Below are 16844 nucleotides of genomic sequence, written 5' to 3'. Positions count from 1 at the left end.
TCCAGGGGTCTGAAAAGCCCCACTTCAGCTGCAGCAAGGCTGGGACCTTTCCCTTCTTCCCCCTGTCAAAAACACCCTGATCGTGGCTTCCCAGATTGGATATTTACTGTCCCTATTAAAATGTGGGTCTCAGCTCTAAATCAGGATTGCTCCTTGAAAGGTGGCTGTGTACCAGTGGTCTCTCCTTCCTCACCACCTATCTTCCTTCCCACATGCACTCAACATCAAAACTGCTGGGGCTTCAGGGAATGAAGGTGTGCCACCCTTGGGCCTCTGCCCCTCCTGGCTCATCACAGCTGGAAAGCAGGAGCCCAAATGCCATATTAATCCTTGCGACTGCTCAAGAAAAGCAAAGAAATGGGGCTGCAATTAAAGAGAGAGCTGTTGAAAGGGGCTGAGACTGCCAAAAGGCCTCCTACGAGGTCCATTTACTGGAAGATACTAAGGATAATAAGCTCAAGCTCAGATACCATTGGTGGGTCACTATCCATCTTCTCCCTTGCATTTTAGGACTGCTTTCTGGCTCCTCTAAGAGACCAGCCTTCTGCTTCCAAGCACAGATTGTTTCCCATCCCTGCAGAGCCCCTCCAAGATGCCATTTGCAGCTCTGAGGCTCACATTCACCTCCCTGCTGCTCAGGCAGGGTTTGCTGGCTGGTGACAGGCAGCACAGGGATGTCTCCCTGGCTGGGAATGCTCCTGCCCTTGCAGAATGGGTGGTAGGAAGCCCTGGGCATGGCACTTGGCTCCCAGGAGCAGAGGCTGCAAGCCAGGCTCGGAGGCAGCCATTTGCTGATTTTAGTGGCCATCAAAGCCTGTGGCAGTGGCTGCTTGAGTGGGAGGACTGGCTGCAAGCATGAGAAGAGGCGTGGAGACTCCCGAGGAGGCGGGGAACAGGAGGGGATGTCTTAGTCTTATTGCAGGTAACAGCACGGGTTATTGTGCCCTGTCACACATGGTGCCTTTGATATTTCAAGCTCACTTGGTCATTTCAAGAAACAAAGGTTGTTATTGTTCCCCAGGAGCACAGCAAAGGTGTGCTAGCACCTTTCTGCCTGCATCTGGCCTGCCAGGGCAAGTAAATCCCTTTTTTACAGAGACACAGGCTGGAGTCACAGGGGGAACGCCGTACCCAGTGACTCCACGGGTGAAGAAGCCACCAGGCAACGGGGCCCTGGGGCAGCACAAGACTTTGGGGGTGCTGGGTGGGTCCCACCAGCTGTGTGCAGTGCGTCAGCAGAGTTTGGGAAGCCCTGGAGACAGGGGGGATCGTGCTTCACTGTCTCAAGGCAGAGTTCAAATTTACAACCCCCAGCATGTCACCAGAAGTTGGGCACTCCCACGGCAGCTGGAGTGGCATCAGTCATGGCTGCTGGCCCTGGCACTCGCCCTCCTCTTTGCAAGAGAGAAGGGGCAGGTTGAGGCCCCTGCCCACACTGTGCAGGCGTGGACAGCCCCCATGGGGCAGCGGGCACAGCGAGCGAGGCTCGGCAGGGGCTGGGGCACTCTGGAGACTCCGCACAGTGTGGGTGGAGGAGCTGACAACACACACATGCAGCTGCTGGCCAGGGGCCCAGGGGCTGGCAGCCAGCCTGGGGGGAAAAGCACAGAGAGAAAGACCAAAACAGGCACAACCCAAGGGGGCCAGGCTGGGGAGGGGGTGCTTGTGGAGGTGGCAGTCCTTGGCTGCCATGGGAGGAGGGCAGCAGGGAAGTGCATCGCTACTCAGCCTGACCCAGCAGATCCCAGTAGTAGTGCAGCACGGGTTTGCCACATGTGGCCGCTCAAGTTTTGATCCAGACTTGGTAGTTTTGGGGACTGGGCTCATCAGCACATGTGCCCAGGAGTGACAGAGCCCGCTTGTGAGAAGGGAAATATTTCTGAGGATTAACAACCCAAGGAGGAGGCAGGAAGCTGGGAGGAAGGTTCAAAGATCGATTTTCATTCTGGCAGCAGGTGAAGAGTAGGGAATAGGTCTTGGATAGCTCAGTATATGAACTGACGATCTGGAAACAAAGATGAGCAATATACCAAACATTTTTAAAAGATGAATCAAAGCTATTGACACTTGAGGAGATCAAAAAGGACTGAGTAAAATGCAAATGTGGCAAATGGGGACCACCACATATTTGCCAAGGATTAACTGGTATATGCAAGGTCAGAAGAGGGAAAACCAATTGCACATAAGAATTACAAAGCTCCAGATGTTCTCTAGCAACCCAAGAAATAATATGGATGTCACACAAACCCTGGCTCTGAGAGTAGCTGCAGGTTAAAAAAAAAAAAAAGCACACACAAAATATTAGCATGCAGAAGGAAGAAGGAGAGAATAATATGGAAAATATGATAATGCTATTATGCAAATCACTAGTGCGGCCTCTCTGGGAATACTGTCTGCAGTTCAAGTAAGCTCTTCTCAGAAAGGGCTGATTAGGGGCATAGCAAATTCGTTCACAGAGAGATGAAAACGATTGCGTTTGTTTATCTCAGAAAGGAAATGAACAAGAGGAGATTGGCACAGAGTGAGCCAGTCCAGAGCTTCTATTTTTCTTCCTGTTCAGTTCTATCACTGTCATATCTGGTGTGGCTGAGAATTGTGTGATGTGGCTCTCCTCTGTCACACACCATTTGCTCTTTCTCTCACCCTCCCCTCCAGGGGAGGCACAGCACATTATGTTTTATATTTAGGTAGGACCTGGGGAGGAGGAGATGGCTAAGGAGAAATATGTATGCCCCAGAGACGCCTCATAGTAGAGAAGGTGAGAATGGAAAAGTGGGATTTGCACCTGGACAGTGGAGCAAAAAGTAGTGGCTTTCGGAGTCTCCCACCAGTTCAGATAGACCCCAGAGAGGTTGCTACTGCCCTTCTCCTAGAGCCTTGAGGCTTCCAGACCAAGCCCTGGTCTCTGGGGTTCCCTTGGAGATAAAGATAAGGAGCTTGAATTTGATAAGTTAGCATCCCACAAGTCAGAAGTACCTTGAGATGCAGCACTGACCCACTGCTCTCTCCAGGGGAGGGTCAGGTTGGACATTAGGGGGAATTCCTTCTCAGAAAGGGCTATTAGACATTGGGATGGGCTGCCCAGGGAGGTGGTGGGGTCACCGTCCCTGGAGGTATTTAAGGAAGGACTGGATGCGGCACTAAGTGCCACGGTGTGGTTGACAAGGTGTTCAGTCAGAGGCTGGACTCCATGACCTCACAGTCTTCTCCAACTTAACCGAATCCGTGATTCCGTGACCACGGCGCAAGGCAGACACGCTGTCTTTCGGGGCCGGCAGCCCATCGCGCTGTGCTTCAGGACACGGAGCCGGACATGGAGCCATACATGGAACTGCACACGCCACACGGAGCCGTACATGGAGCCGTACATGGAGCCGTACATGGAGCCATACATGGAGCCGCACACGCCACACGGAGGCCCGCGGGCCCTTCCCGGCCGGGAGCATCCCGGGCAGCCGGGGTGGGACGGGCGCGGGCAGCTCTCCTCCCGGCCGCCAGAGGGCGGCAGCGCCGCGCCGCCGCCGCCTCAGGCCCGCGCGGCTCGCTGCCCGCGGCGCTGGCGCTGCCATTGGCGGGCGCGGCCCGGAAGCGGCTCGGAAGCGGCCCGGAAGCGGAAGCGCGGTGCTGCCGGGTGACCCCGGGACAGGCCCCGGAGCAGCCCCGCGCTCGCAGCCCGGTAAGAGTGGGGCGTCCGCGCTCCTCCCGCGGGGCTGCAGCGGCCTCCGCGCCCCGGCCCGGCCGTTACTCTGCGCCGTTGGACGGGCGGCCCCGGCACCGAGCGGCAGGCGGCGGCCGGCAGGTCCCTCGGGAAGGGAGAAGCTGACCCGGATCCCGCGCTCGGTCACTCCTCTGCAGGTCGCCCGCTCGCGCCGCACACTTGTCCCCCATGGCCGCGTGGTCTCGGGAGGCGGTGCTGAGTCTGTACCGGGCTCTGCTGCGCCGCGGCCGCGGCCTGCGCTACACCGACCGGGATTTCTACCTCGCCTCTATCCGCCGCGAGTTCCGCCGGAACCAGGGGCTGCAGCGGCTGGAGGACAAGGAAAGGCAGCTGGAGAAGGGGCAGGCTTTCCTGCAGAACAGGCTCGGGGGCCTGGTTTAAAGATTCCCTGTAGCTCCCACGGGTCCCACTTACCTCCCTCTTCTTTTCAAAATCCCCTCGCCAACCAGAAGAGATGATTAACAGTCACTACCCACCACTTTCTTGAAAGAAGTCCTGAAGGTGCTACCACAGGCACACCAGGAGGGCTCTCCTGTTCTCTTCACAAATGCATTAGGTCACAGGTAGGTCATTTACAATGATATAACCGCATTCTTTGTGCTGCTGTTACAGTGAGCTTTGCAAAAGTGCAGGGTTTTTTCTGCATGGGGATGACAAGTGAATGTATTCTTGGTTCATCCAGGCAGGAGCATTCCCCCTGAGAAAACAAAGGGCAGTTTCAAACCACCCCAGGCAGGCAGGCAGGCAGGCTCAGAGCATTGGACACTGACTCAGAAAAACGGACCCGAAGTCACAGTGCAGGAGTTTCTTGGTGTTTTCATGTAGGTTCACTGGGGATCCACCTATGGGTACAGTGATGGTAAAGTGTGTTTTACAGGATCACGGGAATCATTTAGGTTGGAAAAGGCCTCTGAGATCATTGAGTCCTATCTTTGACTGATGACCACCTTGTAACTAGAACATGGCACTGTGTGTGACATCCAGGTTAAACACCCCTGGGGATGGTGACTCCATCACCTCGCTCACTGGCATTGGGCAGCCCAATCCAATGTCTAATCACCCATTTGTGAAGAAGTTCCTCCTGATGTCCAGCCTGAGCTTTCCCTGGCACAGCTTGAGGCCATGTTGGCCAGAGAGACTTTAAATTTAAATCTTAAGGTCAGGTTAAATGGAAATTTGAGGACACAAAAGTAGACATGTAGGAAAATATTCATGTCAGTGTTTTACATGATTTGTCTGAGAGTGAAACCCACCAGCCTTAAGGGCAAGAATAAACATCAAATGAAGGCAAGGGAGCTGTTCCTTTTATCATGGATTGTAGTCTGTACTGTTGATTCTTGGGTGTCTTTGAAGTATCTGGGATTGGACACTGTCTAGAAATTAATTTGTGAATGGAAGCTTTGAGACTACCTATCAGTTCTTGGGGAAGATTCCACTTTGTTCCAGACAGTTGACCAATCCTGTATTGCCTTGTCTGTGAGCAAAATCACACGTTACGTTAGAAATTAGGAAATAAATCGGCTATGCTTCCTTTGAGGAGCACAAATTGTAAGAAGAATACCTGAATAGTTATAGGGTTTTGCTTAATTTGCAAGATTTTATTGCAAAATACTGCGGAAGTAAATTCTCCTTTCTTTCATTTAACCTATTCAATTATTAGGGACCTTACATCAGATTTGGATGTGTTCCCTCAGGTATTGGGCATTGCTTGGTCAGTACTGTCCTGGCACTGCTGGGAACAAGCAGCTCTTTGAGGGAACATAATTAGAGAGGGCGCAGGGTTGGGTGGTCCCTTCCTGGGGCAGAACCCGGGAGCGGTGGGAGCGAGGTGTGGGAGAAGGGGGTGAACCATCAGGGCCCGTGTGCGTAACGTTCCCGCCCCTTGCAGGTAAGATGGCAGGCGCTGGGCAGCGCAAAGGGAAGAAGGATGACAACGGCATCGGCACCGCCATCGACTTCGTGCTGGCCAACGCGCGGCTGGTGCTGGGCGTGGGCGGCGCCGCCATGCTGGGCATTGCCACGCTGGCCGTCAAGCGGGTGAGTGCCACGGCGGGCACCGGGCACGGCTCCGGCAGCGGGCAGGGCCGGTGGGAAGAGCCGGGGTGCTGCGTTGGGCCCTCGGTGACTCAAACTCTTCCTGGTTTAGATGTACGACCGGGCCATCAGCGCTCCCAGCAGCCCCACTCGCATGAGCCAGTCGGGAAAGAGAAGCTGGGAAGAGCCAAACTGGCTGGGCTCCTCCTCACGCCTGCTGACCCAGGACATGAAGACCAGCCTAAGCCGCTCCCTGCAGACCCTTCCCACTGATCCTTCACCTGCAGACACAGGTAAGAGGCACGACCATGCTCCTGCATCACAGAGTCATCCAGGCCTATGAACCCTGCATTTATTTAAAGGAATACAGGGAAGGAAATACCCTGTCTGGCCTGGGATTTTTATGTTTTTCTTTTAAGCAGGTCCACTGGTAACTTCAAGAATCAGAACTGACATTGGGGACTAGTCAATAATAGTCATCCATTTGCACTCTTCATTCTTCTCATGACTTCATGGTGTTAAGCTTTATTTTCCTTAATTTTTTCTCTTTCGATCTTAATATCTAATCTTTCCTGATAGAAAGCTATTCCATTCGTTTCAAGCACTGTTGCGTTTCTTTGTGTCATTCCAGTTTGCTCGTATCTTTTTAAGGAGGGAGTATTCGAGTTGTGATGTACTAGCAATTTATAGCCATATTTCCTATATTATTGCTATCATTTTCAAAATAATTTCTCAATTGACATTTCCCTGTTTAGTGCTGCTTATCACCGTATTTGTCTTCAACAGTCTATAGAAAGTGTCCTGTATTTTTCTTTCTGGGTGGGATAATCAGTAATTGAGAATCCAACCATGTTTTCTTATGTGTGGTTGGTTCTTTGTTCTCAGTCATTTTACTTTCTTTCACTGGTCACTCATTGCAGGAGATTTACACTTGGAGATTTAAACTAAAAATCAGAATCAAGCTATTAACTTGATTTCCAGATTATTTTAAAGAAAGTTATCTCTGGGATAGCAAGAGGTTTTCTGCTGAGGAAACATTAAAAACTAGACAGCTGTGTTAAATGTGGTCTAGATAATTTGATTGGAGTCCCCAAGCATATGGACTGAGTAATAAAAACATGGATAATGATGTCTTAAATTCTTCAATTAGAAGTAAATTAAAACTCAGTGTGGAAAAATAATTTTTTTATAAATAGGCAATGAAATCCAGTTCCCTGTGGTTTTGTGCATTATTTCCTTTACACATAAAAAGCTCAAATCTGTCCAAAAGAACCCAGTGGGACAAGAGACAACAGCTGCTGAGGCTGGGCTAGACGGGTTTGTGTGCAGCTCGGTCAGCCATTCCTCACGTACTGTGTGGCCAAATGCCTATCACCAAACAAGTCTGCAAGAGCCAATTGCTTTAATGGGGCCACTGACTCGGGGATTGGTCCTGCACCCCTTAGGTATCCCAGCCCTTCCAAAGTTCTCTTAGATCTGTAATTCCCCTTTAATTCTCATTGTTAGCTCTTTGTCCATGTTAAGAGAAATCTGAAATGGATGGGAAGCATTGATGTATTTCTTTGGGAAACCAGTCTGAAAAAAGGGGCTCAGAGAATCTGTGCAGGGCAGACGTTGTTTAGTAACGCAGATGGCAATGTAAGCCTTGTGTTGTTGCATTGTGCCTCTGAATGGGCTCTCTGAGTCTTTTTCCAGTGAAGGTTTCAGGGGGGTATCACTGGAGCTCTGATGGCCTGAGCTGATCAGACTCCCAACAACTGTTTCATTTCCAGGTGGCAGTCTTCTCTGATATGCTAGTCAGGACTGGGTAATTTGTAATAATCTGTTTCAATATTAAAATCTCAAAGAAATCATGATGGTTGTTCAAAAGCGTTTTATTCACTGGTCTGGCATCACACTGAAAGCTTTTGAACTGGTAACAGCACTGAATTTTTGATGAAATTGAGCTGAGATACTGTCCACATAGCCATTAAAATTGCATCCTTGTGCACAACATTAGTCTGTCTATTTTTCGAATCTAGTAACTTGTTTTCATCCCTTTTGATGCTCTTAGCAGTATGTTTTGAAGTTCCTCAGCATGCCCCTTTGGAGTAGTACCTATGTAGAGCCTGCAGAATGTCTGCCAAGGGCTTTTTGAGATCTGGGAGACTGCAGTTCCGCGCTGCAGATTCTGTTCTGCGGAACTCTTCACAGTGAAATGAAATCAGCTGCAACCTTAACAGTTTTCCTTCTGTCTTGCAGACATTTTTCGACCCACAAAGCCCAAGCCATCTGCCAAGAGGAGTCAGGTGGAGCTGAAGAAGTCCCGCCTTCGCCTGTCCCTGCAGGAGAAGCTGTTTGCGTACTACCGGCGGCGGGTGGCGATCCCGGCGGACGAGCAGGCTCGGGCCAAGCAGGCGGCCGTGGATATCTGCGCGGAGCTGCGCAGCTTCCTGCGCGCCAAGCTGCCCGACATGCCCCTGCGCGACATGTACCTCAGCGGCAGCCTCTACGATGACCTGCAGGTAACTCCTGGGGACGCAGCAGGCGCCTTCTTCAGGAAGCTGACCACGCACGGGCGTTTCAGGCTTCCCTGGTGGCACTGCTGGCTCAGCACAGCATTCCTCACTAATAAGGCCCCGGTGTTGCCTTTCCCACTGTGGAGGCAGGCACTGATTTCCACAGTGCTATGTGAACAGGTGTGACCAGGCTGCTCTGTCATTGTCTGCAAAGCCTTTGCTTTTTCCTTGTTTATTTCTCAAAAATATCTCAGTCCTTTGCTTCTCTTCTGTCTCTCCTTTTAGTTGTGTTTTTCTTGTTGTTTCTCTGGTAGACATCTGTTTTTTCTGCATCCCTCTGTAACCATCCAAATACAGAACTCCCGTATATTCATGTAGGTCTTTCCTACCTCTTTTTTTTTTTTTTTTTTTTTTTTTTTTTAAATGCATGGCAGACCTGGATTGGACAGCAGTCCCTGCTGCAATATCTCCCTGACGGCAAGATGCCCATGGCTATAGTGAGTGATTCAGAGGCACACTTCTTTGTTTGAGTCAGAGCTCTGGAATGGAGCATGGAATGTCCAGTGAAACTTAGATCTGGGGTCTTAATCACATTGGTGAAAAGGAATATTTAATGACCTTTTTCCAAACAATGTGGCAGACCAGGTGAGGGCAGTGTACCTAGCTGTAGCATTGGAATATTAAACCATGGCAATGGAAGCTTGTCAAGAAACTTAATGCTCTGTCTCCTGTTTAAATTGTCATGCGGTGTTGCCATGCCCTAGGCCAGCTGCATCTCACAACCAAGGAGCCGACTTAGAGCAGTATGAGGCAGAATGATTCATCTATATGCAGTCCATGTCAGGTCTCTAAATAGCACATACCACGTAAGCACTAGCTTTGGCTATACCTTGGAATTATCCCACTGATGGTTGCAAATAGTCCTTCAGAATGCCTTTTAACAAAGGGAGGCTGGGAATCCCACGCAGAGAGGAGAATGAGACAGCTGAATCCTTATTCCAGGTTCCTTTGGACAGAAGGCTATCTAAAGGTGGTGAATAAAATGGATGTGGAGAGAGAAAGCTTATTCTTACTGACTTTTCTCTCTTGTGAAAGGTAGTGACGGCTGACCACATCCAGCTCATTGTACCTCTCATGCTGGAGCAGAACCTGTGGTCGTGTATCCCGGGGGAGGACACCATCATGAACATTCCTGGCTTCTACTTGGTGCGTCGAGAAAACCCAGAGTACTTTCCTCGTGGGAGCAGCTACTGGGACCGCTGTGTGGTGGGAGGTTACCTTTCCCCCAAAACTGTAGCAGACACCTTTGAGAAAGTTGTAGCTGGGTCCATCAACTGGCCAGCAATTGGGAGCCTCTTGGACTATGTGATCCGTCCAGCAGCTCCCCCAGCAGATTTGACACTGGAAGTCCAGTATGATGCAGATCGGCATCTTTTTATTGACTTTCTGCCATCCCTGACACTCGGGGACATCGTCCTCGTTGCCAAACCTCACCGATTGGCCCAGAATGACAACCTGTGGCGCCTGAGCCTGCGGCCAGCAGAAACGGCTCGCCTCCGCGCCCTGGACCAGGGTGATGCTGGCTGCCGCTGCTTGTGCCTCAAGATCTTCAAAGCAGTATGCAAGTTAAACCCAGCTCTTGGACACCTCACTGCCAGCCAGCTCACCAATGTCATCCTGCACCTCTCCCAGGAGGAGACTGACTGGTCCCAGGACATGCTGGCTGATCGCTTCTTGCAGGCACTGAAGGGGCTGATCCGCTACCTGGAGGCAGGTGTCCTGCCTAGTGCCCTGAACCCCAAGGTGAACTTGTTTTCAGAGCTCACCCCCGAAGAAGTGGATGAGTTGGGCTACACCCTCTACAGCTCTCTGTCGGAGCCGGAGGTCTTGCTGCAGACGTAATGGGGCCTTACCTAGGGAAGTGTTGATAGGGTTTAGCCAATGCAGCCTTTGATTACTGCGAATTATGTCTTCTCCACTTCTCCCTATCTCCCTCTCTCTCTTCACCACTTCCCTGTTTTGTTTCATTAGTAATTCCTGCTGTGGAGTTGGTGCTCCCACTGAATTTCTTGGTGCTACTGGTCCATTTCCACCATCTCTGCCCCAACAGGTATCCATCAGCTAGGGAAGAGAGGCTAAAGCTGCAGCTCTGAGATCTTCACATAAATTCTGCTGAGTTTTAAGTGTCTACCAAGAAAATAAACCAAACTATGCACTTCTTTCTTCTGTAGTACACTTACTGCAGCAAACACTTTTTGGTCTGAAGAAGGTGGAACTGGGCTGGTAAATCCAGTGATGATTTTAGCAGATTTGCACTGAGGTTGTTTAATTTCTTCCATCCTGACTTTTCCTCCAGCCTATGTTTCTTTTTATCTGCTGTCCCACACTGTCTCACTTCCCTTACTTTTATGTCCTTTTGGCCCAGTCATGCAGGGCAGACTGAGTGAGATATTTTGGGTAGGGTTCTTTTTATATTTCTGAGTGGATAATGATTACACTGGCAATATTTAGGGCTACAGAGCTTGAAATCGGAGAATTTCCACAGCTTCTGCTCCCATGGAGCCGTCTCATCCTTTGCAAGCTGGGTTCGGGATTAAGGGCCAGAATTTGTCCAGTCTGCTGCCACACAACCTCCTGTACGGGCAATTCTTGTTGAAGCTGTCACAGGGGAGGAAGGAACCTTTGTGGTCTGGCTGTATAATGAGGCTGAAGAAGCAGAGCTTGCTGTTCCTGCCTAGCCAGATTTGCTGGGAATGGCATCAGGAGTGGAGAACAAGGCAGCTCTTTAGTTGCCTCTGGCCTGGAGGAAAAGTAATTATAGGAGAGAAGGGGGAGACACACATGGGATTTTTTTTTCAATCTTTTCCTCATTCTGGTTTACTCGAGGTGGGAACAAGACTGCATGCCTCAAAGGGCTTTGGAATAAGCACACACAAGCCAGATTCTCACCAGCTCTAAAGGCTGTTAAGGTGGCAGAGCTGAACTGGTGCCATCAGCAAGGTTCTGTCCCATACACTGGTATTAGGGTACATATACAAAGCTGGCATTTAGAGATATATTAGCTTTGTCGTCTGCTCTGTGTGCTTTAGTCCCCTCCCCAGAACTGAGGCTATCCATTCCCTTCCTCATTCCCACGTGCTGACTTTCCAGTGCTCCCATTATACAAATACTCTCAGAAAGCTGGTGAAGGCACACCTTGCCATTCCTTCTGTTTGGACCTGTTGGCAGTGCAGTTCTGCCCACTCCAGTATGGCTGCTCTCAGGCTGTAGACTCTGCCACCTGCTGTCTTCAAAAAGTGAGAGGGAAGGTGTCCCCCCGAGTCTGGAGCTCTGTGTGTAACTCAAAAGACCAGCATAACTATTGTTTCAGAAACGTATTTGCCTTTTCCCTGCTTTAGCAGCTTTTTTCGCCCTTGCTGTTCCAGCCTCCTTAGCCAGTGGAGAGAACTACTACAGCAGCAGAGTTTGGAGGGAGCAGGAATCCTTTTCTCCTCTCTTCCTCTCAGGACTTCCCCCAACTTTGACAGAGAAATTTCAAGGCGAATTTCAGGAGTGGAACCACGGAGGGAAGACTTTCAGCCTGGGCTCTTTCTAGAGGCAGTACTGGTGAGGTGAGGGAGTGAGCATCTTTCTTGGACAATCCGTCCATTTTAGCCAATGTGTCAGACAGCATTCTGTATACAGTGATAAAGCAACATTGCATTTTAAATTATTTAATCCTTAGGTACTGGTATTTTCTAGACTGCCAGATGTGTACTTTGAAGTGTCTGTGTGTATATATAAAGTCTATAGTCAAAGTTTAACAGGAATCCCATTTGTATGACTGTGTTTTGTAAGTTTTGCAGCAGTCAGTGTTGGTCAACTCTTGATTGCTCTTCACTCTGGTTCCCAGACTTTTTCCCTCTCTTCCTTCTCTTTCCCCCCACTGCCTTTCTGATGTCAGCCTTCCTACTCTAAAAGCAGACAGGTAAGACTTGGAGCCTATAGGCTATTGAGGGGAATTCCCCTTGTTTTTAATTACTTGAAGGTCAACAAAAATATTAAAATATGTGGGTTGTCAGGAGTTCCCCCAAAGCTCATTTCTTCAGGGTGATGTCACCCCTCACTTGGTGCTGACTCCAGTACTGTGGTCTTCACATTTTAACAACCATGTGGTTGGAAATGATTAAAACTCTAGATAAAAAAAAAAAAGGTAAGATACAACTTGGGAACAGTTGTCACATACATATCTGTATATACAATTTTTTACATGAATACTTTTACTTCTTCCTGGCAACCTAATGAATTAATATTTTATGGCCATTTTGTTGCTGCTATCGAGCTCAATTTGTGTATCAAATGGAGACTGAAGCTGCCTTTTTGCCTTTTCTGTAGACTCTACTCCACTTCCATTAACCATCTCCGTCATTTCTTCCCCTCAGTTTTGTCCTCCTTTGACCTAGCCACAAGCCTGTTCTCAGGAGGCAAATGATCACTTCCTACAGGCAGCCACCACAGCAGGCAATAGCTGGCCTGGCAGTGGCAGTCTTGAAAAAGGCCAAAGATGTGATGGGTCACAGAGACACTGCAACTAGGATTATTTTAAGAGCAGGGTCAGGTATAAGGGGCAATAAAAGCAGGGAAGAAGGTGTAGGGTGAGTATGCAGAAAACTTCCAGTAATGCTGCACCCAGCCTGTGGGTCAAACAGAATGTTGCAGAGTCTTTCAAACTGGAACCTTTCAGTATTAAATGCAGTACATGTGTTGATGTACAGCCTGGAGGGCTGTCTTACCTACAGGTAGGCTACTTCCTGGTCAAATCTGTAGCACAGAGCAGGAGAACCTAAAGCTGAATGTGAAAAGGGCAGCTCCCAGCCACCTTCCTGGCAGAGCAGCTCAGAGACAGATTGATTGTAAGAGGCCCAGGGCATGCATTGGGCTAATGGCTGCCTCAGCTCCGAGAATGTCTCCCTGTGTTCTGCCGTAGCTTAGCTCACACAAGCTTCCCATGATATTGTTGTCTTGTTCCCTGTAAGCACAGGGTGAGGACCAATTTGCTCAGCTGTGAATTTCACTGCTGCTGAGCTCCACTACTAATCTTTCAAGTCAGATGGATTTCTTTTCCCGTGTTTAAAAGCAATTATGGAAACAAGAGGCTGCTTTCTGCCCCCTGGCAAGCTGCCATCAAGGCCCTCATTCTTAGCATGTGGGCACGCAGTGAGAAGTGAAGAGATGATGCCTCATCTCTCCCAGGCCTGGAGGCTGTGGATTTGCAAAGGGGAAAGTCCAAGTGCATGATCTGTGACAGAGTGTGTGGAATTCTGAAATAAAATTACTTTCCACGGTAACCTGGTTGTCTCTGGCATGTTTATAAACAAAGGAACATCTCTCTCTGCTTTCATCGCGGTGCATCACCTTCATGCTGATACAATTCTGCACCACACCAGTGCTTGGGGACTGACTTGCTCCTTGCTGATTCACTTGCTTTCCCCTTGCAGCTCCGGGCACTCAGCACTTTGCAGCTTGTCTCGAGGGAGCAATCAGCTGGGGCGCAGCAGCATCCCGGCTCCTGGCAGCTTTCACACCAGTCACAAGATGATGCGTAACTGTGGCGCTGAGCCTCTCATCCTCGCTCCCATAGTCCGCGTGCCCGGACAGGCACCTACTTTTCATGTGGCTCCCCAGACTTCAGAGGCTTCCGTGCCTCTGGAATATTAAATTTTGTTGTGTGGGCTTCCCCACCCTTGTTCAGTCACATCTTGGTTTTTGTGTGCCAGGCCTCTCCCCTCCCAAATGCACTCCTCTTATCCAGGCATCAGCCTGGAGGCAGTGAGGAAGCTGCTTTGCCAGGGACCCGTGTCTGGTGTGTTGAAGTTCTTTACAGTAAGACCCAGTTTTATGTGCCTGCTTGGGAAGGTGGAGTGGAAATGTTGAATGTCAAATAAAGTGTGAAGTCATGCTGCTTTTGATGGATCCCAGGCTGCTTAATTCTTGGAAGACATGCTACAGTGGCATCATTGTCCTGTAAGACTTTTCTTAATGAGGACTCTGTAATTAATTATTTTGGAGGGGATTTTATGATACAAAGGGAGTCTACATCTCCAACTTTCTATTTTTTTTTCTAATATCTCTTGCCTGCGTTGCTTTGGTTTTTTTCTTTTAATCTGTCTTGTGGTAGAAACAGATCAGATGAGATCAAGCACATTTCGTGCTGTACAGAGTCTTACAGGAGCAGCTAAAATAAGCTGCTCTGTGAAATATGTGACAGGTATTACCCCCTCAAGTTAAAGCCCCTGGAATGCCTAGAGCCTGCAATGCATGGTTAATATATACAGCGGTTTGCACCTTTGCATAAAAGCTGTCCTGGCATGAATAGGGAGAAAAGATCAAAAGATAAGTGTCTGTTTAATGTAAAGAAGAAATAATTGAGGGGAGTGATGGTAATTATTGCAAGTATGGAAAAAATTGCTACAAAGAAGAAGAGCACAAGTAGTTCTCCAGGCTGCAAAGACTTTGAATCTCTTGTTCTTAGCCTAAGGAACAAACAGCTTAGGAGGAAAGTGAATTTTGGAAAAAGCAAAATATTTTGCCCACTTATATAACCACAGTCCTGTCCTGGATATTAATGTAGCTGAGTTTACGTTTTACTTACTCATTTTTGCATCTCTTAATTTTAAAAACAAATACATAAATTCTAGCCTATTTTGCATCTAATCTTAAACTGGGGAAGGATGACTGAACCCCAAATGTGAGATTATCATACTTAACTGTTGAACTGAATTAATAATGTTTCTTTTTTTGTTCCCAAATACTTAGTTGCATCCATGGCTTTTTAAGGTTTATTTTAATATTCTAAACTTTATAAAACTCCAGACAGCTGCTGCTTTTTAAATTTAGTTTCATAGAAAAAGAAAAAAAAAAAGAGCCTCTTCCAAATTTTAGTTTCACAAAAAGAAAAAAAAAAAAAAAAAAGAGGAGCCTCTTCCAAGTGAAGAATTTCTCTTCCAGATAAGATATATTTGCTCACTACCTGCACTATTCAATGGCTCACTGAATCTGGGACTGGATCTTGAAATGTGGGGCTTTGTCCACAGATGCAGCAAGCAAGAAATGGGAGGTTTTATCTCCTACCAATGACAGCCAGTATTGGCTTCCAGCCCTGGGAGAACTGCTGCAGTCCAGACAATCAGGGAACTCTTTGAGATATCTGGATTTTATCTTCTTTATCCTTGTCAGACTGAGTTATTATCTGAGTTTACAATCTGAGGGATTCAAGAAATATCCTCCCCCTCCCTTTTATACTTTTTGTTTTTTTAAAGATGCAACGCCTTCTTAGAATAGCTTTCATTTAACAAATGTGTCCCTTACACAATCAAGGATAAAATTTTTACTAGCCTACTTTGAGAAGAACAGCATTACTCACAAGTCAAGGACCCAGAAATTGCTGGTGAGCGAGCTATTATTCCTTTCTTTACAGTATGTGATCCTGTGGAATAATCTTGCAAACAATAAGGCAAAAGAGGGTAATAAGACCAATGGGTAAGGCAGGGAAGATCTAAAATCCTTCTGTAGATAGGAAACGTTCTGTCATTTTACAAAAAGCAAAGAGAGTGGGACACAGAGTTCGGCTCAAGGAACTCAAACTTCTCATTCTCAAACTTCTTCTTCAGCTTTCTTAAGAACTCATGCAGAAGTAAGTTCTGAACAAAATCACATTAAATACATTAAAAATCGGATTGATTTTTATTTTTGCTGCCCTGGTTCAATTTCCCTGGCTCCTGTGGCTAAGTAGCTCTTTGATCTGTCTATTAACGCTCAGTGCTAAGCTTCTCAGGGGAAATACATATATATAAATTCTAACCACATTCTTCATGAAAAGCCTTCTCCATATAAATAATGGGCAAAAGTTGCTCACTCGTGTTACTTGTTTTGTTTAGGATTTTCTTTTGTTAGGCAACAATTCCCTGGCTTCAGTGCAATTCCACCCTTCCTCTCTCTGTGGTAGAATTGTCACTGTTCTGTAGAAGCACAGGGGTGATACTGTCCCATAAGGCATCCTACTACAAAGACCCCAGTCCTTTACAACCCTCTTTTCTCATTCTGCTCAGCATTGCAAAGGACAGGCCTCAGAGGCAGCAGACATGGGGCACAGATGGCAAATTAAGGGCTGTGCTGGCTCTTTACCTCTCCCACAATGGGCATTACTTCAAAACTCCTAGGGTCCTGGCGGGCTCCTTACCTCCCTTGAAAGGCAAGAAGCAATTGTTCCTGGAAGCAGTATGGCAGAATGACATTTTTGCCTTCAGATTCTTGAATTTATTTCGCACAGGGGACTTGGAGACAGTAAATACCAACACTTATACGGATAATAAGATGTGAATCATATTTAGCTTCTGCTTGTTTGCAGCAGCAGCGAAGCGCTGTCAGAGGCCCCAAGGTGCACTGGAACCAAGGTAATACAAGGCACAGCATTCCCAGAGGCTGCAGAGCTGCAGCTCCCACAGTGCTTGTTAGAGAGCAGGCTGGCAGGGGCCCAGCTCCCTGGCGTTCACAGGGAGACTGCTTTCTGCTGAGGCAAGGACGTGACCAAGGCATAAACCTTCTCTTTTCCAAAC

The 16844-nt window shown here is 48.2% G+C and overlaps 2 protein-coding genes across 2 annotated transcripts; both read left to right on the top strand.

Annotated features, from left to right (window-relative positions):
• The first annotated feature begins 3617 nt into the window (after positions 1-3617).
• Positions 3618-4099, top strand: MIURF (mitochondrial elongation factor 1 upstream open reading frame). The gene has a single exon (XM_088165286.1). It carries the CDS (start codon positions 3887-3889, stop codon positions 4097-4099), a length of 213 nt encoding a protein of 70 aa, XP_088021412.1. The 5' UTR covers positions 3618-3886.
• A 10-nt stretch (positions 4100-4109) lies between these two features.
• Positions 4110-13577, top strand: MIEF1 (mitochondrial elongation factor 1). Its single transcript, XM_014885321.2, has 5 exons — positions 4110-4281; positions 5607-5755; positions 5865-6045; positions 7994-8256; positions 9346-13577. The coding sequence occupies exons 2-5, from the start codon at positions 5612-5614 to the stop codon at positions 10150-10152; spliced, it is 1395 nt and encodes a 464-aa protein (XP_014740807.2). The 5' UTR covers positions 4110-4281; positions 5607-5611; the 3' UTR covers positions 10153-13577.
• Positions 13578-16844: the final 3267 nt, after the last annotated feature.

The sequence above is a fragment of the Sturnus vulgaris genome, chromosome 5 (assembly GCF_052056855.1).
Source record: "Sturnus vulgaris isolate bStuVul1 chromosome 5, bStuVul1.hap1, whole genome shotgun sequence".
Classification (NCBI taxonomy): Eukaryota; Metazoa; Chordata; class Aves; order Passeriformes; family Sturnidae; genus Sturnus; species Sturnus vulgaris.
This window is presented reverse-complemented; position numbering and strand designations above follow the sequence as displayed.

Coding starts and splice junctions, on each gene's coding strand:
- MIURF (XM_088165286.1), top strand. CDS start 3,887: ATGGCCGCGTGGTCTCGGGAGGCGGTGCTGAGTCTGTACCGGGCTCTG.
- MIEF1 (XM_014885321.2), top strand. CDS start 5,612: ATGGCAGGCGCTGGGCAGCGCAAAGGGAAGAAGGATGACAACGGCATC. Junction 5,756..5,864: donor CCACGCTGGCCGTCAAGCGG/GTGAGTGCCACG, acceptor TTCCTGGTTTAG/ATGTACGACCGGGCCATCAG. Junction 8,257..9,345: donor GCCTCTACGATGACCTGCAG/GTAACTCCTGGG, acceptor CTCTTGTGAAAG/GTAGTGACGGCTGACCACAT.